This window comes from Pagrus pagrus (assembly GCF_965226575.1).
Source record: "Pagrus pagrus genome assembly, chromosome: 9".
Classification (NCBI taxonomy): domain Eukaryota; kingdom Metazoa; phylum Chordata; class Actinopteri; order Spariformes; family Sparidae; genus Pagrus; species Pagrus pagrus.
The window spans coordinates 22,645,259-22,669,374 of NC_140193.1; the positions used below are offsets into that span (position 1 = coordinate 22,645,259).

At 40.9% G+C, this 24,116-nt stretch overlaps 1 protein-coding gene across 30 annotated transcripts in view; it reads left to right on the forward strand.

The window, feature by feature from the left end:
* mycbp2 (MYC binding protein 2) overlaps positions 1–24,116 on the forward strand; it is a 64,567-nt gene that overhangs the window by 4,087 nt on the left and 36,364 nt on the right. For 23 of the 30 annotated variants that reach the window (XM_084362321.1, XM_084362310.1, XM_084362312.1 and 20 more), the window contains exons 3-23: positions 5,975–6,190; positions 7,941–8,094; positions 8,278–8,474; positions 9,880–10,122; positions 11,454–11,525; positions 11,802–11,898; positions 12,011–12,084; positions 13,887–14,025; positions 14,210–14,286; positions 15,872–16,076; positions 16,197–16,361; positions 16,555–16,713; positions 16,823–17,027; positions 17,633–17,778; positions 18,283–18,393; positions 18,745–18,849; positions 21,804–21,923; positions 22,437–22,518; positions 22,902–23,019; positions 23,214–23,572; positions 23,745–23,917. In XM_084362321.1, coding sequence (XP_084218447.1) covers positions 5,975–6,190; positions 7,941–8,094; positions 8,278–8,474; positions 9,880–10,122; positions 11,454–11,525; positions 11,802–11,898; positions 12,011–12,084; positions 13,887–14,025; positions 14,210–14,286; positions 15,872–16,076; positions 16,197–16,361; positions 16,555–16,713; positions 16,823–17,027; positions 17,633–17,778; positions 18,283–18,393; positions 18,745–18,849; positions 21,804–21,923; positions 22,437–22,518; positions 22,902–23,019; positions 23,214–23,572; positions 23,745–23,917 — 3,217 coding nt within the window. The remainder of the gene's footprint in view (positions 1–5,974; positions 6,191–7,940; positions 8,095–8,277; positions 8,475–9,879; positions 10,123–11,453; positions 11,526–11,801; positions 11,899–12,010; positions 12,085–13,886; positions 14,026–14,209; positions 14,287–15,871; positions 16,077–16,196; positions 16,362–16,554; positions 16,714–16,822; positions 17,028–17,632; positions 17,779–18,282; positions 18,394–18,744; positions 18,850–21,803; positions 21,924–22,436; positions 22,519–22,901; positions 23,020–23,213; positions 23,573–23,744; positions 23,918–24,116) is intronic. The other 7 variants (XM_084362332.1, XM_084362316.1, XM_084362331.1 and 4 more) reach the window with 3 other exon arrangements.

Below are 24,116 nucleotides of genomic sequence, written 5' to 3' on the forward strand. Positions count from 1 at the left end.
TTGATGTGGAACAACAGAAAATACACTGCAGAGACGGAGAATGGAACGGTTGGCAGGGTTGGCTGACGAGCGGGCATAATAACGTGGGCAGTTACATGGGCAGTCATGCTGTATTTGTACGTGTAGTACTCACTTTTGCTATGTTAAGCCTCTCGCACCGTCATAGTCAGACAAGTGTGTGGTTTGAAAGTGTCTCTCCTTTTGTCTGCCTTGTGCTTATGAACATGTGAAAGTGGAGTCGAAACAAAAGGCAGAACATAAACACTCATCATCCTAATGAAGATGGTGATGTAATGTCTTGTGTATGAGCAGATGTGAAATGTTTCCTTTTCAATAACTATAATTATAATATCAATGTAATTATGCAAAATTACACATTCATTGAAATAACAAAGAAATCGATATAATGTCTAAATAATCTAATAAATCTACTTGACAGCAGTGGTGCACCTGTGCCAATTTTTTTATTTTAAACTGAGGACAAGATACTAAATAAGTAACTCAAGCTGTTGTCATCGAAGAATGAAATCATGATTCATCTCACCTTTACACTGAAGAAATTAGATCTTTATATGAATATAGTATATGTCAGAAAAATATATTGTACTGAATGCTGTATTTAACAGACAATTTAAGAATAAGAATAATAATAATCATTGGCAGCCCCTACAACTTTTCTGCATTAGCAAGATACATTTAAGACTAAATTTGATATCACATGGATTACTCTTACTCAGTGTATCAGATATGGCTGGGTTTGAAAAAATAGATTTTCCAGTTGAATGATCCGATATAGATTAATTAAATCCTGAGATCCGTCTTTCGATATATGCCTTTTCCTGTGGATGCATGTCAGGGTCTGAAATTAATAACCACCAACTGCCAAATGTGGGTAGATTTTCCATTTGGCGAGTAATTCTCTGAAGGCACTTAAATGCACCTCATAAAATCAGAAATCTATACTTGAATGGCCAAAAAGGTTGTTGAAATATGAAAGTTTCTTTTTTCTCTCATTTTCCTTTGCTGGAATACATCTACACCTACATCAGTCATTACTTTCTTGTTCTTTCACAGCATTTTTAATAATTACATGCCAAAATCAGAACAGTAGTCCATCCCTTTCAATATTTTGAATAATGCACCAGGCTAGAGGGATCCTTATACAGTTTACAGCATTAAATTGATCAGAATTACTTTCATATCCAAGCAAAATTGGTATTGGAACTGAAATAACAGAATCGACATTGAATTAATTTGAATCAAAAGAGGCAATCAGAATATTCATATTTTAGTGTCTGCAAAACATAATTTGGTCAATTTCAGCATGTTATTCCATGCAGAACAGCTGTGTATGAACATCATTTCTACCAGACTGAATTTAATATGATGTACTCACAATCTGTAGTGCACTAAAAGCTGAAAAGAGGAAATAGATATGACAGAGAACAATGGTGTGTGTATGAGGAGAAGGTACACTGCAGAATAAATGGGTCGATCAAGTAAAATAAAATTGTAAAGCATCTCATTTTTTAGATACTAACTTTTTCTTAGACTAATCTAAGTTAATTGCTTTTGTTCAGTGTGACGGCTAGCCCGGGTTTGTGCCTCTTGGCATTGGTGTTAGTTTCAAGCCACAGAGCTAAGCATCCTCCAAGAAAGATAAACACACTGCAGTGTTTGGGGAACCCAGAAGGTGTCTCACGAAAAAACTTTCTGCTGTTCTGAAGGTATTTCTAGAATCCTCAAGGACTTTTTGTCTGCTGCGTGATTGCAAAAGACTTAACTCACTGTGACTGTTTCCTTATCCAAATAAAAGATGGTAGCCACTACTGTAGTTACCTGAATAGGAAACACCATTGCAACCTGGGAAAGGAGTTGATAATCTTTTCATTCTTTTCAATCAGATGGTTAGAAGAGTCTTGGAGGATTCTTGCATGTAATCCCACAGGTGCCCCTACACCTAATAATAAGCACCTAGCCCGAGGCATGGGGTCGAGGAGTGATTTTGTGTTGTCAAAGGTCTGAGACTTAGCAAAGACGTGGTCTGTCTTTAAAATAATGAGGTATTTTTAGATGAATAAATGATTTAAAATAGTCTCCTGCTGATAAAATTATGATCATATGTATTCATGTAATGTGGTGATGCAAACTAACATCCCTCTCCACTTGAGCCTCTGCCTTTCGAAGATGCAACTTTTATTCCTTTTTTTTCCTTCTTATTTTTCCATAAAGCCAGCAGTTTGAAATGCTTAACTGTCTGAGTGTGGTCAGGGTCTCTATAGCAGCCTTCTCCAAAGCTCTTAGACAGTCATCAAATCAGCAGTGAAGTGCAGACAGGAACACAAAAGAAACCGCCAGATGAGCAGCATGTTTACGTTATGGGTTTGCGCTATTACAAAATGAGAAGAAACCACAAAACGTCAGCAGGTCATTGAGGTTTGCATATTTGTATCTGCCTATACTTAAGTGCATAATGACATGATGCTTGAATGTGTCTATTTTAATGACAACTTCATGATGATTTGTTCAGTTTTAAATTGGGAACTGTCAGCACTTGTGAAACCTGTCAATTACAATTTTCACTTACACTGTGAGGACCATGTTTCTGCTGCTTCATGTTCTGTTTGCGAATTTAACCAATCAGACGTAACATAGCTGTAATTGTATTAAAAGGGATGCTGTCCCTGATTGTAAACATCAGTAACGTTAAAATGGAGGTGTAGAGAGGGAAAGACTTGGGTGTATAGCAGACAGGAAGGGTCAGTGGAAATATTCTGTGGAGTGGCATGTTAGAAATTGCAAGATCCATCAATTTTTGGAGCTATGGACTTAAAAGTCAGGGTATCTTTGCTTTAGATAATGATAATAGTAGCACAGACAAAGACACAACAAAGTTTGATCTAATTGTGTGTTAATTGTGTGCACAGCTGCTTTAGTACGTATTTTATTTTTGAGCAACATTGGGTTTCAGTTCTGAGGTTCAGATTGTTGTGTTAGGACTACCCTTTTGTTTACTTGTGACTTCCAAATTCAACAACACTACTCCCTTATGTTATGTAACAGAGACTCTTGTTATTGCAATAATATTTAATCAAGTGAATATTAGACTTCAGCTGCTTCTAAACAATGGAGGCAATCTATTATTAGACAAATCAACCAGCAGAATCTTAGTAGGAAGCAACTCATCTTGTACGTATTGGCCATAAATGCTGATCATCCTATCTCAAATGCTCAGCTTCAAGATACTGCATTTTGTCTCTACTCCACCCTTGTGTTTCCTGTCATCTCCCAACAAACGCATTTTCTTTCCCTTGCTTTATAAGTTTGGGTTATTATAGCATCTCTGGGTTTCATTTGAAGTGCTCTTTCCAGGCAGTGTACTCTGTTGTGAAAGCTGTACGGTCACTTTGTCACAAATGCTACTTTAGCAACAAGGCAGGAGAGCATTAGACAGTCCTGTTAGATGAGAGTGCAGCTAATATCCTCCCCACTGGTCTGAGCTGAGAATGAATGACCTCTCTCCCCAAATAGATGACATCACCCTCTGTGATTGTGATGCCAAAAGCGCAACACTGCAAGAGAAGCACAATCGATCAATAGGGTTCTCTAGAGGTTACCTCAGGACTGTAGTTAAAAATGCCTTGCTTGGTGGGGCACAGAAAGCTAATCAGTTAGTTAGCCTATCAAGTTCTCTGTAGAGTGTAGTTTCATACTAATCAAAATGGTTATTTTGATGCAAGTGCTGAACCTTTGCTGTAATTATTTTATTTTTAATGGAATGTTCTTATCTTGTCCACTTCATTTATATCACTGAGGGTAGACTCAGATTATTATAAATGATATAATATAAATATAGATATGTTCATCTTACAAACTCCTCTTAGTATACAGTAAACAATACAAAGCAAGCCCAATAACTAAAGCCCCTAAAATGACCATTAAAGAGGCTATAACCAACATTTTACATACAAATCGGTCAAATGACAATGTGAAAAGAAAGTGAAAGGGAATGCCAGGGAATGTGTTTTTTTATTTTATTTACATTTTGGTTACAAAGACAAAAAAAGGAAAAGACCAAACACAACACAAATACACAACAAAAGGACAGTACGCCAGAGGTTCTAGACAAAAAGAACAATGTGATATACTAGTTTAGGAGTCCTTCTTGACAGGACTTGTACTTACAATGTTCGGGTTTCTATCATTGTAGAGGCTTTATTTCTAGAACATTCAAAAAATTGAAAAGGGTTGCTCCTAGTGTTGAACCTAGAGAATTATGACCCAAATATGCTCTGAGCTTTAAAATGAGTTTCAGCGCATTGTTTAGCTGGTCTGTAAATTACCTTTTTTGATTCATTTTTACTGTTCTCATAATGTCGTTTTCTGCTGTAGCCTGTGGCAGGCAGCTGAATGATTTTAAGCTTAAACATTTATTTTTAAGCACTGACGGTTAAGCCATTGAGTCTCGATTTGTGAAGATCAACCAATGGTTTCATGCCCAGACTACTGTTATTTAAATTTTCAAATTCTTCTTTATAAAAATAGGGGTGTTTTACAACAGTTGTTTGACTTCATCCTGGTGACTTTTTCCAGGTTAGTATTTTACAGGTTCTAATAATAGTCACCAAATATAAAGATTCCAGAGTTCAACAAACAATACCACCTTTTTGGGAATTTAACAATAAACAACAAAAGATAGAAATTCAGTTTGTTTCAAAGTTCAGTTTCTCAAATCTGTCCCAAGTAAATCATCTTCCCGAACAAATCAATAAAGTATCTCTGGCAATGTTATCAGTTCTGTTCAGTTAATTTTCCCCCACCAGTAAACAAAAAAATTACTAAAAGAGGGTTAGGTTTTTATCTCCTTCGGACACACACAAGTAGTTGGGTGGTTGAGAATAAAAATGTGAGAATCGTAGGTCCTGCTTTTTGTTTTTGTTGAAAGCTCAGAACAATCATTTTTCGATTTAGGACTGAAATCGTGACACCCCTAGTTTGCTGTGATATTAATGTTTAAAAAATCATATGTAGAAGGTGATAATATGTCAATGCTGTGTTCAAGTTTTACTTGAAATATTCTGCAGTAGTTATGTAAAATGTTGGGTAAGCCATTTTGTAACACTGATAGCTGTGCTGAGCTGATCTTGAAATGGGTAAACACTTGCCAAGCCCAGTGTGTTAAAAGTGAGCTCCCTGAGGAGTCAAAGCAAAAGTAGGAGTCACTTCATGTTACAACGGTGTCACCGACTAGACAGGAGGACAAGTGACAGATTTGGCTGCTTAAAGACTAACTGTGTTCATGGACGTTTTTCACTTCAATCCTTATATAATTTTGTTTCTTGTCAAATGCAACAGCTAGCATCTGGCTCAAGTCCCTTAGGTTTAGATTCGCCTCTCAGAAGTGATTTTTCCTCGTAAAGCTGAATGAGGAATTACGCCACTGATTGTGGTCAGTAGGGACTTTGGTTAGGCGTGCCATTAATGGCCTTACACTGCAACTTCCTGCTTTAAGCACCTGCATGAGTCATGAACAGTCGAGGGAAACAAACCACAATGAATGCATGGATCGCCTGTCCATGTGATATACTGTTTACAACTCCTGTTATGAATACGGCAGTAACAACAAACAGGACCCAAAATGCAGCAATATGTCACTTTGAGCTTTGGACCTGACCAAGTGGCACTATGATGACTAAAAGTTGAAGCCCATGATTAGTGCAAGAACTGATCACCTCCATAGAGATCTAATTAAAACATGCTTGCAGCTCTCTTAATATACAGTCACCACTTTTGTCCACAAGATAGTATGGTAAACACACCTGAATGTAACTCTTTACAATGTGACATACTCATAAAGAATTGACATTGATCTGTGTGTGAATGTATTATGATGCACCAGATGATACTAAGAAAATACTGAGAAAAGGTTTTCCTGACTTTGCTGAACTTCCACTACTCTCTGTTTTTCTTGCAGGGAGAGAGTCTAGATGGAGCCCTCTGTGTGCCGGACATCAAGCTGCACAGCAACCCATCTGCATTCAACGTCTACTGCAATGTACGGCACTGTGTGCTGGACTGGCAGCAGAGAGAGGCCTCCCTGGCGCTGGCTTCCAGGAGCTCGGTGCAGAGTGGGGACTCAGACAGTGAGGAGGAAGAAGAGTACCGCGAGCCAGCCGTGAAGCTGCCAAAGGTATGAGCAGGGGGTAGAATTGGCTGCTTATGTGGTGGTAGCAGCGCACGGTATCAAGGCGAGAGCCAGCCTGTGCTCTTTATCTTCGGGATGCAACAATCCTGTATCTCTCTGGGCTTGTGTCCTTTTTATTGTTTGATAATTGAAGACACTTTAACATAGATTTGAAACGCCCATCATGTGAAGATTATAGCCTCTGCTCTGTTACCCCCAATCCCTCTACTACTCTGTGAGCCTATTGGTTTGTCTTTGTTACTCCATAGCAGGGCTGTCAGTTGTATTTGAAATCTAAACAATTTTTTGAATGTGGGAACAAATGAAATACCATCAATCATTAATGAATACAATTTTCTAATTCGCTGTCTGTAAGCTAAGTTGACTGTTTTAATTTGGATGCCTACTGCATTACCTATGACCCTGTTGCTCTGTCAGTAAACTGGCCTATAGCCCATTCTTTGATAACATAAAATAGATGATAAAATACGACACCAAAGTATATGGGAGGCAATGTGTCAAATTTAATTTTCTGTCTATGCCATAAATGGTAGAATTAGGGAGGGAAGTAAAGGATGTTCACTGTCTTTGGAAAAGGCTTCTGCCTTATAATAGCACAATAACAAATTTGAGGACGTGAGCTTGTCATCCAAGGGAGGCAGCTGGGGCGCCATTAATGAGCTGAACATAAATTGTACAACACAAGTTAGGATTAGGCTACAGAAATTACCTGCATTATGGCCCACTTTCCTTTATCTGAGGCTCTCTATAACAGGACAAACCTTTCTACAGTGTGACAGCACAGTTATTGTACAATTTTATGAATTTGCAATGTGTGTGGCTGTTTAGAGGATTGTATGTGGATTTTAGTTTGTGTTATGTGCACATTGTGCATGTTGGTTAGCAGTTAAATACTGGACTTTGCACAGATGGATAGGTTTAATTTAGAATTTTTGTAACGGCAAACTTATCATCCAAAATAAATTGGCTACTGTTGATATAATATTTTGGGGTGATTTTGTTTTACTTTCAGTTTAATTACAGTTGCTACTAAGCCGGTGTGTGTGTGTGTGTGTGTGTGTGTGTGTGTGTGTGTGTGTGTGTGTGTGTGTGTGTGTGTGTGTGTGTGTGTGTGTGTGTGTGTGTGTCTGTGTGTGTGTGTGTGTCTGTGTGTGTGTGTCTGTGTGTGTTTAAAAAAAGTAACACTGACCAAATGCCTGTAAGCCCTCACAAAGTATAATGTCAGTTACATAATCTAAGAAGCTACAATAGAAAAGGCTAGAATGTCTATTTTTTGTTAATCTATACTCCTTTTTTGTGCACAGTATGTCTTGTTATGTTGTTAGTTGTACACTGATGCTTAGTTTTCAATTCACTGTTGCAATCCAAGTTCTTCACTGAGATACGAAGGAACATTAAAGCATTATTTGAATCACTAACAAGCCATACTGAGAGAGAGAATGACATCCTTTTCTAGGCCAAACTCCTTTGCCTTCCTCCCTTCTCCATGCACTCAAGTGGGTCTGTCTATATTCCTAATCTAAATAGGGGATGTTGAAGTGGAAGTAACAGTACATACTGTGGGCCCCCAGCTAAATGTAGGTTGTTGTACTGTAGGATGATGCCATGCTATTCAAAGCAACGTCCATCCCAAAAGTCTGTTTATTAATTGTGTTTGTAGTCCAGCTACACTCGGACTGTGGTGTGACATCATTGTGTTCATTAGCTCATACAAATATGCTGTGTGTATGTGCAGATCATTGGCATTGGCCTGTGTGGGGTATTTGAGCTGATAAAAGAGACGCGGTTCTCTCACCCCTCACTGTGCCTGCGTAGCCTGCAGGCCTTGTTGGACATGCTGCAGGGACAACAGCCTGAAGGCTTTCAGACCGAGCCTCCTGACGTGCTAGGTAAGGCTGAAAATAAACACGCAGAAGAGTTTATTAGGTGCATGTGAACAGTCTAATGATCACTTTGCTGTGTTGCATTGGACTGCATTATGTTGTATATTATTTTGAATATTTATTTCAGCCTTACATACAGGAATGCAAATACAAATATCTAACCTGCCGTCGACTTGTATGCTTCCTCAGAGTCTCTTTTCCAGTTGCTTTTGGAGACCACAGTCCGCAGCACAGGGCCGAATGATCCAACAGGACAGGCCATCACTGCTCTGTCCTGTGCTTGCCTCTTCAGTCTTGTGGTGGCCTGGGGTGACACCGGCAAAATCCTGCAGGCCGTCTCTGCCATCCTCACCAACAATGGCAGCCATGCCTGCCAGACGATACAGGTAATTAACAAATTTAGAGAAATTAGACTACGTTTGGTGATTTGACTGTATTCTTCATATTTATTTTGCTTCTCCGTCATTCATATGAAAAACAAATGATGAAATAAGTTAAATATGAGTGAGTCAGTCCAAGCTGTTATTTGCACGTGTAAGGCTTTCCTTACACGACTAACTATAGATCATCAGATCTTATCTTGTGTGCTGACCACCTGTTCAGATTACTGCCCTATACTAAACAAACATCTTTATATGGGAGGAGGAATTCCAGGTGATCCTTATTCTTGTATGCAGTGAAACACAAGCTGAAATGACATTGTTCTTTTATACCAATTCAATTTTAATTGTCATGTTTTCCAAACCACCTCCAACAAGAAATTTCTACCCATCTATTATCCAAGTTTTTCCTTCAGACTTATAGAAATGCTTTAGATCGCCGAAGTGCTTTTTAGAAGGATAAAGTAACCTCTGGCTCCTCCATGCATTTCATCTGAGCAGAGAGACTCATGGGAGTGTCTGGACAGTGCAAATTGAGTTTTGGAAAATGTCAAGCCACTCTGATTCTCCTGTTTGATTATGTTACCCTTCCTGCGTTCCTACCCCAATTAGCTGGTCTTCTGTTTGCTTCCATCTCTAGATCTTTAGCGTGTCCTCTCTCTTCTCTCGCTGTTCCTTTCTATGATTTCATTGCTTCTGCTTTAAAACTAAAACTGTAGCTTGGACAGTAAGTACTTTGTGTGCAGGCTTTGTGACCGTAAATTGTTTCACCTTTACCGGTATATGAATAAAATTCCTACGCTTGACCAGAGCTGCAGAGGGACTTTAAAGCCTCATACATTTATCCCCCATGGACGCAGGCCTGTGTGTGCGTGTTTGTTTGTGTGTTTGTGTGTTTGTTTGTGTGTGTGTTTGTGTGTGTTTGTGTGTGTGTGTGTGTGTGTGTGTGTGTGTGTGTTTGTGTGTGTGTGTGTGTGTGTGTGTGTGTGTGTGTGTGTGTGTGTGTGTTTTGTTTTCCTGGTTGCTCATCCTTTAGGCATTGACTGGACTGTGAATCATCACAATGGAAGGGGGGCTGATGGGAAGTGTGGGCTTATGTACTGCACATGCCTTTGTGTTTGTTTGCATGTGTGAGAACCGTGAGATCAGCGACGTGTGTGTTATACCTGCCGTGGAAATGTGTGTGTGAAAATACATTCAGGCAAAATGAGAAGAGGGCCAATGTGCCGGTACAGTCACCACAGTTTGTGCCACTAATATGAGAAGTTGACTTGATTAGCAGCAAAGAAACTTGGTAGCCAGTTCCCCCCATGCATGATCTACTTCTCAATATACACTCCATTATGTAATATTAGAAGTTGGCAGTCCTGCACTCTTTCAGCACCCTCTTTGTCTTCCTCAATCTCACCAGGTGCCCACCATACTGAACGCACTACAGAGGAGTGTACAAGCTGTCCTGGTTGGAAAGATTCAAATCCAGGATTGGTTTGGGAATGGCATCAAACGTGCAGCCCTGATGAACAAGTGGGTCCTGAAAGAGGTGGCCATTGACGAGGACGAGCGCTGTCTCCTGCAGACTGATGGTTCCTTCCTGTACTTGCTCTGCAAGGATGGACTCTACAAAGTGGGCTCTGGATACAGTGGCACTGTCAGGGTATGTAGCACAGAAAGATGCATGTTGTCACTGTTGACAGAGAATGTTAGCGAGTGGAGCCAAGAGAATGTCCCCTCCTCGCTCACGGAGCTGTTCGTCCTGACCGCTCCCCTGCTCAAATCAGCTCAAGGCTGCTCTGCTTAATATCGCTCTGTGCTTAACTCAGATTTCATCACGCTCCACTCAAATCAGTCACCGCTCACTCCCCCCCCAAAAAAGATCTACATTGCATTTTAATTTCAGTTTAAACACTAGCTGGACTAATCTGCAAAATAAAACATGAGCTCAACAGATTCATCTTTTAGTGTAACAGGAGTAGTACACCTGTATGACTTCTCAGTTTCATTTAGAAAGTACTTTGTAAACCTTAGTTGTTGAACTTGCAGCAGCTTGTGACAATACACAGATGCATTTTGGGTTCGGCATTCTTCAAGTTCCATCTCATGGTGTGAGCGGAGTGAAACTGGGGCGGGATGGAGCGGTAGATGATAGATGGTCTGTGATCCATCCAAAATCCTTCTGCACAGGTCACATACTCTGCTGTCGAGTGATAACCACATATCTCCAAGTTCGGTGATATAGACATTTTCAGATAAACTCAAGGATTAAGTGCTCCTATATGGGTTGGGAAAATATTCTAGATAAATAAACAGTTAAAGTTGATTATTTAAATTTGTACTGTCACAATGCTTCAAGGACAGGTTTTTCTTGGCTCAGGCATAGTTGACGATTAAGAAATGCATAATTATCACAAGACACCGACTATGAATACTCTCAGCCGCCAGTTGTTTATGAATGCTGAGCTACCACATTTTACTGACAGGTGTTTCTATTATTCTGTCCAACCCATTCATATCAATGATGGTAGACTTAGGAACAGAAGCACTTGTCTGTATAATCACCTCTCTGCTAGGTGTACCTGATAGACTGGCAGCTGATGTATGCAAGAAAGCAGGGCACGTGCTATCAATAGGCTCTAGTAGCTCAGTAGCTCTTGTCTTTCCTTAGTTTAGATGTTTAAATCTGAATTTACTTTTTTGCATGGGATCATGTGATGCAATCAAGTTTAAACATAAAGACACAATTTACAGTACAGTAAATCTCAATTGAATGTAGGCAGCAAGCAACAGTAGTAGTTCTGTGTTTGCATTAGAGAAGCATGCTAGTAGCCACGATTTTGCTGTAAAACAGAATACTCTTGCTTTTAAGAGATTAATTGCCAACATCAAATGCCAGTGTTTGTGGTCGTCTGCTGATTTTCATCTGCCAACATTAAATCAACGTTTGCTCAGTGTTTATAATTGTCTTCTTGTGTTATCAACGCCTCACAGGGCCATGTGTACAACTCAACATCTCGAATCAGGAATCGAAAGGAGAAGAGATCATGGCTGGGCTTTGCTCAGGTAGGTCTCCATCAAGATGCTCCTCACATACATTACAGTGAAGTGGCTTTGATTATGTAAAATCTTCAGGTCACATATAAACTTAGACCTCTATATGACTTCAGTGATGTTGGTTATTTGTCATCACTGCTTAGTTTAACATTGAGAGTATTAATTAATTGTTTAAATACAGTGTCATCTTCATCATTATGAAAATTATGTCTAAGTGAGCTGTAAGGCTTGAAGAGAGTCCTTACTGATTATAGATCAGCATCAGTGTTTGTGTTGTGTCCTCAGGGGTACTTGTTGTATCGGGACACAAGTAACCACACTATGTCGGCCATCAAGATCAACCCCGAGACTCTGGAGCCTGAGGGAACTGTCATCATGCCAGGTGCAAAGAAAACACTTCTTGTTGCCTTGTTTAAAAACATCTCACAGTAGATAAGTCATCAATATTCCAACAAATAAAATATTGAGTATATTCACTTTGCTGCTCTTTCCAGGTCAACATTCAGATGGACAAAACATCATCTTCACAGACGGAGAGTATATCAACCAGATCGCAGCCTGCAAAGATGTAAGTTTAATTTTGAGGCTAAAGCTCCTCATCATCATGACAATAACCACATCATCCCTCTTAAACTGAAATTTTGATATTGAATGAGCGCCAGAGGGGAAAATCCTCAATGTTTTCAGGGTTTCCCCTATGTGTAAAGCTGAACTAAGAAAAAACCTGTGCTGTACTGCCTATGGCTGCTGGAAAGATAATGGCGATTCATCATTACTCACTTATGTGTATTTATCTTTATATATAAGATTATAGTGCTGTTAAATTTAATTTCATACTGGACTGTCAATTTCAGTCTCAGAGGTGTTTGTCAGCGAGCTTTTGTGAGCTGAAAGAAATGCAGACCATGTTTGTGTGGTCATCTCACTCGTCATCAGCCATTTATACACACACACCAGTACAATTAAACAATCTCCTTCTCATTTGTCTTATTTTGTATCTAGTGCAACTAAATAAGATCTCTTCTAAAATGTGTTGTTTCTTTCATGAAATCCAAATCTTTTGTTTGTTAAAATGAAGGTAGTCGTGCCCAGTGAAGCATCTGTCACTGCCCCTGCTGCTGAGGCCCCAGTCTCACTTTGAAGGGTCCTCAGCTGATCACCAGCTGTGCCACAGAGGGGTGGGGGGGGGGGGCGACTTTGTCTATGTTTATATGTGTGTGAGTGTGTTGTGTATATGTGGGCGTGGCAGCGAGGGCAGTGGCACCAGATGTGGGTATTCTCCCGAGAGCTTAATCTCTCAAGCAGTTATCTGCATAAGCACTCTGTAATGTCAGTGGGGGAGGGGGAGATGTGAAATCCATATATCTGCCGTTGCAGCTCGCCTTCCTCCCGAATAGCAGTTTCTAGGCTAATCAAGGGGGTGGGACACTGTGTGTGTGTGGGTGATTGGGGAGACCTAAGAAGCTGCATGCATTTTAAGTGAGCAACAAGCAAATGCAACCACTGCACAGACCACTTAACGGTTGAGGGAAACCACTTGAGATGCACAGTGTGGGGGTTTCAGATGCTGGGAAGAAGATGATGGTGTCAGTAAACTAGACGAGGTTAAGGGGATAGTCAGATAAAGAAAGTAACATGTAGGGCGGAAAAGTCGAGGGTCGTACTGGCCACTGTGCTCAGCTGCTCTAGAGGAATCAAAACACAACACACAAGTGTCATCATTACCACGCAGTAGAAACCATACCAACCCCATGCTACCCTTCATCCTTTTTTATATACCAGTTTGTTCCTTTCCTGTAAATTGTCCCTGTCAGCCACATCCACTGCAGTCTGACTAACCTATATCTCAGACTGTTTGATCATCTGTCATGTGCTCTGCATTGAGCACAAGTTGTCGATAGGTGTCACATCCTTCTTGGTGTTGTTAAGGTAAATGGATATGCAATTTACACTGACATGGCTGGGTTTTAAATTACTATAGCCACTAATATAAAAAACACCCCACACCCCCAAACATATTGCGGCAACAGTTGATAGACTTATCTATGGCTCCGACAAGGTCTTAATCTATGTGTTAATCCAAACTGCATCCAGAACATAAATTATAGTTGTGGGGGGGGGGTATGTGAGGCCCATTTGTAATGAATTACTTCATTCCCAATTGTACCAAAACACGCACATGCACTTACACAGGCAAAAATGTGAATAACTGTATGTCTTTAAAGTTTGAACTGCTCCTTAAAGCGCTTGATTCATTCGTAGGTGAAGTGGGGAAATGTTTTCAATAAATTGGGGGCTTTTCGCGTCCTAGCATTGTTAGGTATCATGAAACTAAACAGCATTTCCTCCTGTTGGCCCCGACTCCTGCAGGATGGTTTTGTGGTGCGGATCTATACTATGAGCTCAGACCCGGCCCTGCAGCAGGAACTGCAGCTAAAGCTGGCAAGGAAATGTCTGCACGCCTGCGGCATCTCTCTCTTTGACCTCGAGAAGGATCTGCACATCATCAGTGAGTGGTATAAAATATGTGCATGATGTCTTCATATGCATACATGCACCTGCTACAAGATCATTTTGTATGTGAAGACAAGGTTGCAATTTGTTCAAACACAAAAAGGTATTAAAAAACAAGCATACTTTTACAACCTTGTCTCATTGCGGATTTGTCTCTAAATACTATGTTGTTCTTTCAGGCACAGGCTTTGATGAAGAGGCAGCATTGCTCGGAGCAGGCAGGGAGTTTGCTCTGATGAAAACTGCCTCGGGAAAGGTGAGAGCGAACATCATCTCTGTTTTTGTGCCTGAAATGTTGAAGAAAAATGAAAGTTGGAACAGATTCGACCGCTGAGCTCTAACGGCTTTTGTCTTGCTAATGATAGGCCCTGCACTTTAGAGGGTGAACCAAGGGAAAAGGCTCTACATTAATTGTGTTAAGCCATGATTTTTCTTCCTTCTGTGTCACACTGGCCACATGAAGCCCATTGTACTAAATTTACATTCCCTTAGTTAGTTCATAACATCTGTGTGTCGTTAGCTAGTCAGATTTTCCTTGGATCAGGCTATAATAAGCATAACAATAAGACTTGTCTTGTTGTTTTGGAAACATTTGATGACCCTCTGAGCTAAATCGTCTTTAAAAAAAAAAATTAATACAGAACGAGGGAGCTGTTTTTTATGTTTTTTTTTTAGTATCTCTTAATGTCTTTGCACTGTTTATTGTGCTCTGGACCCTACTCTTGTTAGTGGTTATATGCACCCTGAGCTTGTAAAGGGACGTACTTGCTTAACTAACTGGAAGTGATTAGAGTATTTCACCCAGCTAAGCAGTGGCTCTGGCCTGCAGTATAATGTCTACCTCCAAGAAAACCCATCAGGGCCCACTGAGAGTGAAGAGTTGTTGTTAATCAAGTAATATAGGGGAACATACACAAAGTGTATAAAGTGCTAACAAATCTGAATGGTGGTAGAGTAAACCACATAGATGTTATGTTTGTCTGCATAGGGAGGCTTTTGGAGGAATCAACTCTGTATATTACTTGACTCAGAGTTAGATTGCAGGGTATTTATAATTGATCAAAGTAGGTCAAATCACTGTTAGGAGGCACATTTCACATTTTTATCCAAGCTGTGTTAGTAAGATGAGAATGCTAAGTATGTGCTTTGTTTGGGTGTGTGGAGGGTGTGGTTGTGTGTGCGAAGGTACTGTAGGTGTGGTGCAGTGTGCTTCTTTTGTAGATAACAGTCCAGGGCAGTTGCTTGTTGCACATTTCTGAGTCTGTGTAGAGGCCCTAATCTCACAGCACTCTTTATCTGCAGATTACCCTAACCCAGGCCGGCTGGATGGGTAAAAATAGGAGCAGCTGACCTGTATCTTGGCACAAAGTTCACTCATCAATTGGGCTGGACATTATGCCAGACATGTGATACTAGGAAAGGAGTCAAAGACCATCTGTTAGTGGTTTAGAAGCTACTGTTGTCTCTGCATATGTTGTTGCAATTGTGTAATTTGTAAAGTGCATGTCAAATGATTTGAGTTATAAAAACTCTCTCACCTCCAGAAGCAGCCTTTGTGCATGTACCATCACAAGTTGCTGTTTGAATTGCTAAAGTGCTGTACACATGGGACAAGGCTGTGTTCAGACTAAAATACTATCAATAAACAGAGGGTCCTTAGTTGTTTCACCAGGAACACTGTGTTGGTGTAGCAGGGCTGTTTGCTGCCACAGAGCGGAACAAATTAACCCTTGCTAAGCTTTTGCCACAAAATGGAAAAACTATAGATCCTTAGTTCCTAAGAAATGACCACTATGAGAAAACTGTTGTGTTGATCGTCTTTTCTCATCTTACCTTCACAGATTTACTACACAGGAAAGTACCAGAGCCTGGGTATAAAGCAGGGTGGCCCGTCAGCAGGGAAATGGGTGGAATTGCCCGTTACAAAGTCGCCCAAGATCGCTCAGTTCTCAGTCGGCCATGATGGTTCTCATGCATTGCTAGTGGCTGAAGATGGAAGTGTGTTCTTTACAGGCTCTGCCAGCAAGGGAGAGGATGGAGAGTCCAGTAAGATGATTTCAAACTGTCTGAAAACAACTCAACAATTCATTCTATTTGACCTTTGTCTCACTCTGAAATCAAAGCCACCTCAGTTATGAAGGTCATGTCTGTTATTTTCCATTGCAGCTAAAAGTCGCAGACAGCCCAAGCCTTACAAGCCCAAGAAGATGATCAAACTGGAGACCAAGACAGCGGTGTATACTGCCTGTAACAATGGCAGCAGCAGCATTGTCACCAAGGACGGGGAGCTCTACATGTTTGGCAAAGATGCTATTTACAGTGACAGCACCTGTGAGTTAACTGGGACAGGGCTATTTCAAATTCTCAACTTGAGGGAATTTTTCTGAGATATTTCAGTAGTTTCATTCCTTTGAAAACGACAGATGAAACACTTTTAAGAAGAAACATTTATTTGTCTATAAATATTTCACAGTTTGAAGCCATGTTATTCACTTTGATCATAATCCTACTTTCTTCTCCACAGGCCAGGTGACAGACCTCAAAGGTCACTTTGTAACTCAGGTTGCCATGGGCAAGGCCCACACATGTGTTCTGACCAAGAGCGGTGAAGTGTGGACATTTGGGGTGAATAACAAAGGCCAGTGTGGCAGAGACACTGGATCTATGAGCCAGGCAGGGAAAGGTGAGCAGATAGACAAACAAAAACATGTAACAACATACTGTCTTATCTACACTTACATTGTCTTTTGTGCTATTGCTCAGTCTGATGGCATTGTGTTTGTTTTTTGAAGCTTTTGGTGTGGAGAGCATGGCCACAGCCATGGATGAAGACCTGGAGGATGAGCTAGAAGAAAAGGAAGAAAAGAGCATGATGTGCCAGCCAGGCATGCACAAGTGGAAGCTGGACCAGTGCATGGTGTGCACAGTGTGTGGAGACTGCACTGGCTACGGTGCCAGCTGTGTCAGCAGTGGACGGCCGGACAGAGTACCAGGAGGGTAAGATGACACAAACACTGGAAGAGGTGAAGGTGGTCATGACAATATCTGTGCAGCACTTCTGTTTATCATCACATTACAAAAGGTTGATGGAAGCAACATAAATAAAAACCAAAAATGCCCTCAACTTTGGAAAAAGGTTTTTCCGCCTGCTTTAGATCGTTTTTGCTTTCTTGTTTTTTTCTTTTTTTAATTTTATTTTATAAAGTTAATGCACTTAGTGGACGATTGAAGCACGTCTTCTGTATAAGTTCTGACGTAGCAAGATTTAACACACACGACTGATCAGCTGTTTTTGATCCACGGAAGAGAGGAAAAAAGAAACCACACATAGCTGTTTTGCACCATTTGAGGTTTGACTGTCGCTGTCTTAGTTAGAATTGGCACCACCTACTGCCTATCTCAATTATCTCGATTAACCAACTCACATCACTCACACCAAATCACATAAAGGTAGTGGATGGGAACAAGCTCTCATTCACATTTCTTTTGCTGATTTTTTAAAATTTTTTGTTAAAATCTTGATACTTTCTAGATGGAAACCTGGCTTATGTAAATGTAATGTGAATATTTTTTCTGTCTGTGTGTTTGCGTCTACCAACCAGTATCTGCGGCTGTGGGTCTGGAGAGTCTGGCTGCTCAGCGTGTGGCTGTTGCAAGGCATGTGCCAGGGAGCTGGATGGTCAAGAGGCCAGACAGAGAGGCATCTTTGATGCTGTGAAGGAGATGATTCCACTGGACCTCCTGCTAGGTATAACAACTGATGTCTTACATGACTTCATGCTACCTTGTTTTCCTCTGTCATTCATACAATATTAACATCCCTCCTGTGTCAGCACTCACATTGTTTTAATTTTGCTTAAAGCCAAAGTAAAAATCTCATGCCTATATGTGAAATTCCAAATTTCAGTGGTTTGCAGTGTGTTGGATACTCAATATTTGGTCAGAATTCATGAATGTTGTGAGCAGGGATGTGTGCAGGCTGCAGTTTATGTCCTTCTCAGCTATGCCAGTGCGCTGCTTGTGCCACACATATCACACTGTCTGTTGCATTTGCTTGGATGCAGTGTTTCGCACAATTGTCATTGCTCATCCTTTTGTTTTATTCTCGTATTGTGCAGAGTCATTGCTTCTCCATCACGTCTCTCCATCATTCATTGATGTGTGTCTTGTTTTGTTCTGCTCTGCTCCGTCTTCCCTCCTCCTCCATCATCCTGTCTGGGCTGCCTGTACCTGGGGCCTTATGTGTTTTCAGCTGTGCCTGTCCCTCCCCCTCCAGGAGTGAACATTGAGGAGCACATTCAGATCCGCCAGGAGGAGAAACGACAGAGGATCAATCGGCGACACAGGCTGGAGGAGGGCAGAGGTATGGAGCAGGACTAAACTGAATGTGTCCAGGAAATAGCTGTTTTTTTTCCCTGCTTATTGAAGTTAAGTTTCTGTGATAGAGACTCAAACACAGGCTCAGGGAGAGTGAGAGGTGGGAGTGGAGGTTAATGAATAGGGTGAAGCTACAAACAGAATGTCCATCTCTTTTTTAGTTTTGAATAACTTTCAGGCGCTGAGTGAGCTTGGGTGTTGTGCCTTGGTGACTTCCCCCTTGCTTGTGTCGTAATTATTTTCCAGCGTGTGTGCATTGTTGTGGTGTAGTATTATCATGTGTTCTTTCCCATTTGTCAGCATTGTGCATGCATGTGAAAGTTTCTTTCTCCCCCAGGCCCCCTTGTTTTTCCTGGTCCCATTTTTATGAACCAGCGTGAGCAGGCCCTAGCCAGAATAAGACCCCTTCAGGCACTAAGGCATAAACGGGACAAGCACAAAGGTACTATGGTCTTCACTAACTCAACGGGTGCAGAGACACCCCTTTGACTCATCTCCCAGTCTGGCTGTCCCGTCCACCTCCTCTCTCACTCTTTGACGGCAGGATTCTTATGCCGTCACCAGGTCTCATGGTAACAATCAATGTAGCCTGTTGGCAAGAAGGACTCGCTGTGACTCACAGTGGGGAAATGACTGTGAAACCTTTAGACCGGGTCAAAGAACAATCTCAACAGGCTGGTTCCATTTGATTAATTTAATGTTGCGTTGTGAGCATAGCAAATACTGAGGTTACAATTAAGTTTTGGTCTGTTATGCTGACTCATTTCCAGTTTAACAGTTCTAATTATATGAGAAGGATGTTGCTCTGCCCACTGCTATTGTTTACACCTAAACAGAAATCCATGTCCTTGTCTAACTGGATCACTCCCATAGCAGCTGATTTTGTCACACAGCAGCATTTCAAGCAGACGAAACAGCGAGCGACACTGGGGAGAGCAAGATTTGATAAATGACAAGCTGACAGATATGACTCGGGTGGAAGGAAGCAGGATTGTTATTTTTAAAATACATATTTTAGATGTGAAGCTTCTCATGTGGCTTAGAAATCACTCATAAACATTTAAACATCTGTGAAGTTTTTCAGGCCACGTGTTCATTGTCTGCAGTTACTTTTATAAAGCTAACTATTTAATCAATGAACATCTGATATCTAAATAATATCAGTTTCGCATTTATGATTCAGCAACAACAGAACACAGTCAACCTGTATTTGTAGGTTACTTCTTTTGTTTTGTCCACAGAATCTTAGCCCAGCCAAGCTTATTTCTTTCCAAAGAAACCAGAAGGGGGAAACACGATGACGATGATGCCTTCTGAACTCTTTCTGTACAATTAACAATATAATTTAAAGGGGCAATTTGTAAGATATGGCCGGAATAGTTTAAAACATTAGAAAATTAGCTCACATTATCAACAGAATGTGAAGAAACAACATGATGGACATGATGTCAAAGACTTTTGTGTACTGTGTTGCAGAGACCACTCTGTACTGTAAGAGGGAATAATATGAGCCTAAGCCTCGTAGTTTGTAGTTTTTTTTGTCTTCAAACCCTGTCTTCAAACTGGCAACCATCAGTGACGGAGGCTATATTCAGTCCCAGTCTGTTGTCCAGCCATGTTCACTGGGAGGCTGCTGAACCTCATTGCCTGCGATGAACCCTGTCAGCTAATAGAGTGGCGTATTTTGTAGTTCTAGAGGCTAGAAATCAAATCAAATCGATTATTGCATGTCTCGAAGTCTGAGTTTTTTAAATTAGTTTTGGGTTAAATGCCGGAAATAAGGTCTGTGGTTACCACGGGCTTAAGATATTTACACATTTCTTTCCATGACATAAAATACATCATCTTGCTGAACAAAACCTGTAACCATCATAAACTTGTGTTTGCCACGGAGCTTATTTTCTGCGATATACCAAATTTTTTAAAAAGAAATCTCATAAGCTTTTTGTCAAGAGAACAAGGCCGATGCTAACTATCTAGTTAGCCTTGAAAAATAGGTCATAGCTACACCACTCTATAGGAGCACTTAGGTCCACGGCTAACAGAGCTACTTGCTAATGGCAGGTTGTCGCTCCAGCCAAAGATAGCCACAGTGACCAGTAAACTGAGAAGCAGTAAGCGGTTATGCTGTCCCCTGTAGTTTTGGAGCCATCTTAGGATTTGGCCATTTCCTACAAATTACACCATTTAGGTTAACAAAAATATAAAATATAAAATGTCAAACACTCAGTCTCTTTAAAAAATAAATCGTATTTGCCTGCAAAAATCTACAAAAACAGCTGGTGTTTCTGTCTGTACATTGTGCACATCTGCCTGTCTTGGCTGCTGCTGCATTTCTCGCCGATTGTTGGTGCCGGTTGAAGTGGAATTGCAGCTCTGAAACTGCTGGTGGATAATTTTGGCTAGTCCTCAGTTTGGGGGTCTAGTATTGTGCCCTTGATGATACTAAGTATCCATTTAACATGTAATATTTAATCTCCTTCCTCATAGAAACTCATTGTTAAGGATAAGTGGCTTGTTTTATTGTTCCACTGTTATTCGTGGAAACAGTGATGCAGTGTACTCTATTTCAGAGCATGAGTGGTTTCTCCAGACATTGAGGCTGTTCTACTTTGCGGAATAATTTTCGTTTTGCGGAACCATTCGTTGTGACTGACACAAAGTCATAGGACTAGGTTATTGGGGTACCTCCCCTGAACCTCCGTTTTTATGCGTTTACACTAATGAGGAGGAAAGGCTGCTCCAAGTCCTCTCAGCGACAATATTGGTGTTTCCGTCTGTGACCTCCAGATAAACTAAGTGTGCTTTGGATGTCTTTTTAGAGCACTTCTGTTTTTTCACTGACATTGAGCTTAACTTTCAACCCTCCCTTGTGAATGACCATGAGCCATTTTCTGTGAAGTATTGAAACCTAAAGCTCATCTGGCTGGCCTCAGTTACAGAGGTAAACCACAATGAGCTGGTTCCTGGTCCAAAAAGGTATTGACAGTCATTATATTTGCTGCAATGCATGGGTCTCTATCCAACTGTGTCCACTCACACACCACAGCCGTGACCTCTTAAACAGGGCTCAGGGTAAACCAGTTTTCCTCTTCCTCATTGAACATAGACGGATGATGAAATGAAAATCAAATTAAATGCTAAACAAACCATCTGTCCATCTGTAATGGGACTGGTTGCCAAAAGCCTTTCTGTTGTAGAGGAGTTTTCCCCTTGTTTCTGTTTCGCATGCTTTTCCCCCTTCTCCCTCTTTCTTTTGAATCCTCTTTTCCCTCCAGCTCCGTTTTCCAGGACTGTGCAGAGACATCCACCTCTGCGGTCTGAAGTTGACACTTAACCTCACTCTCTCTCCCTGTTTTCGAGTCAAATGTGCTGACTTGAGTGTTTGCCTTGTAGACGGTAGCAGCGAGCGTGGAGAGAAGGATGCCAGCAAAATCACCACCTACCCTCCAGGGGCAGTGAGATTTGACTGCGAACTGCGAGCTGTGCAGGTCAGCTGCGGTTTTCACCACTCAGGTAGGTTCATTTCTTAAATTAAATTTTATAAATATAAGGCCTTAAAAATTGTTAAAATGTAATTTGTGAGGTTTGAATTGCCAAAAGCAGTTTAGCTTATTTAATTTATCCATCTTATAATTTCTTTTTACTCAAAATGAGTCAAGCTCCTCTGAGTGAAAGACATCCTTGGATGTTACAAATCTTTAAATCTTTACCTACCACTGAACCTAATTCTGTTTTTTCTAGCGCTCACCTCTTGGCAAAATGTGTATTAACCTAACTTACTCTAAAACCATATTTCTACTTATAACCTACCCTTGCACAGGATCACATGTATACTACTGCTTGAATAAGAAAAATGATGATTTGTCAGGCTTAAATTTGGTTAAAGATTGTCTTGAAAAGGTCTTAAAAATATAAAATTAAAGTGTCTTATACCTGTAGACAACCTATTAAAACTTCCAACAAGAGCAGCAGACGTAGAAGTAAAAAGAATATGAAAATAGTAGTCATGATTTTGTTGCATTACAGTGGTGCTGATGGAGAATGGAGATGTCTACACGTTTGGTTATGGCCAGCATGGGCAGCTCGGACATGGAGATGTCAACTCCAGGTACTTCATTACTGTTTATGTTGACATAAAATACAGGCTTTTTATTGTCCTATACACAATAAGTGATGCTAACTAGAGTGACAGATCAGTCTAAATGCCTAGTGTGAAAGACTATGTGAAATACTGCAATACCCATAATTGTAACGACCAGGAAGGGGCAACGCAATGTTTGTTGTTGTTAGATGTGTGTTTAGGAAGGCTAGCTGCTTGTTGTGGGTACTACAAGCCAACATTTGTTGCAGTAATTCAGCCCAGTTTTTCGAGTAAGATGAGAGAAATGTGAGGCCGAAGTATTACTTTCTCATTTTGGATTTAATTGTAAACATAAAATGACCACACTGTACGTGGACACACAACCTAAACAAGATGTTTCTACCTGCTAGGGGTTCTCCAACTCTGGTGCAGGCACTTCCAGGTCCCAGTGTACAGGTGACGGCAGGCAGTAACCACACAGCCGTTCTCCTCGTGGATGGGCAGGTGTTTACATTTGGCAGCTTCTCGGTAAGAAAAACATCATCCATGATACAATGTGTAATCATTTGCTTTTCTTAAAGGCACAGAATTCTTGTTGAAATCTGAAACGTCATTATTTACCCTCACAGTGATGCTTTAAATGTTCATTGCGTTACACCTGTTTTGATATAACTGACCATAAACTGCTCCAGAGAGTGAATATGTATCTCCTTGTTTTTCAGAAAGGGCAGCTTGGCCGGCCCATCCTAGACATGCCCTACTGGAATGCCAAGCCATCTCCCATGCCTAACATTGGTGCCAAATACGGACGAAAGGCTACCTGGATTGGTGCCAGCGGAGACCAAACGTTCCTGCGGATCGATGAGGCTCTTATCAACTCCCATGTCCTAGCTACTTCAGAGATCTTTGCCAGCAAACACATCATTGGCCTTGTGCCCTCCTCTGTGTCTGAACCGCCTCCATTTAAATGCTTGCTTATCAACAAAATGGATGGAAGCTGCAGGACCTTCAATGACTCTGAACAAGAGGACCTGCAAGGATTTGGCCTGTGTCTGGACCCTGTGTATGATGTCATATGGAGGTCAGTTCAAGGTTTATACAGAACAATAAAATGCACACAGTTTGGTTTAACTTTGGTTAACCTGCCATATAACCATGTACTATATTGTGCACTATTAACCCCAAGTTTTAAGACTGTCACTTTTGATTTTTAACACCTTCCCTGTGTCCTGTGGTCCTCTTCATGCTTACAGGTTCTTGCCAATCTCAAGAGAGATGCTGTGCTACAATGCAGTGATAGCTGATGCCAGGATGCCCTCTGCTACAGATTTACAGGCTCGCTGTAGCATCCTCAGTCCAGAACTTGCATTGCCCTCAGGATCACATGCAACCACTACTCGCTCTCACGGAGCCCTCCACATTCTTGGTAACCCTCCTGCATCAGCCTGTCTGCAGTCTTTGGTCATATTAATTTTTTATGAATGTCTTGGTGTCTTATGAATATGTACATAAGTGCACAACACAAATGAAGATGGACAATGCAGATATCTGTGTTTCTTCAGGGCAGATGTGTAATGTCAGTAATTTAATTTCATTGCTGTTCATTGAATCATCTGTAGCTCATC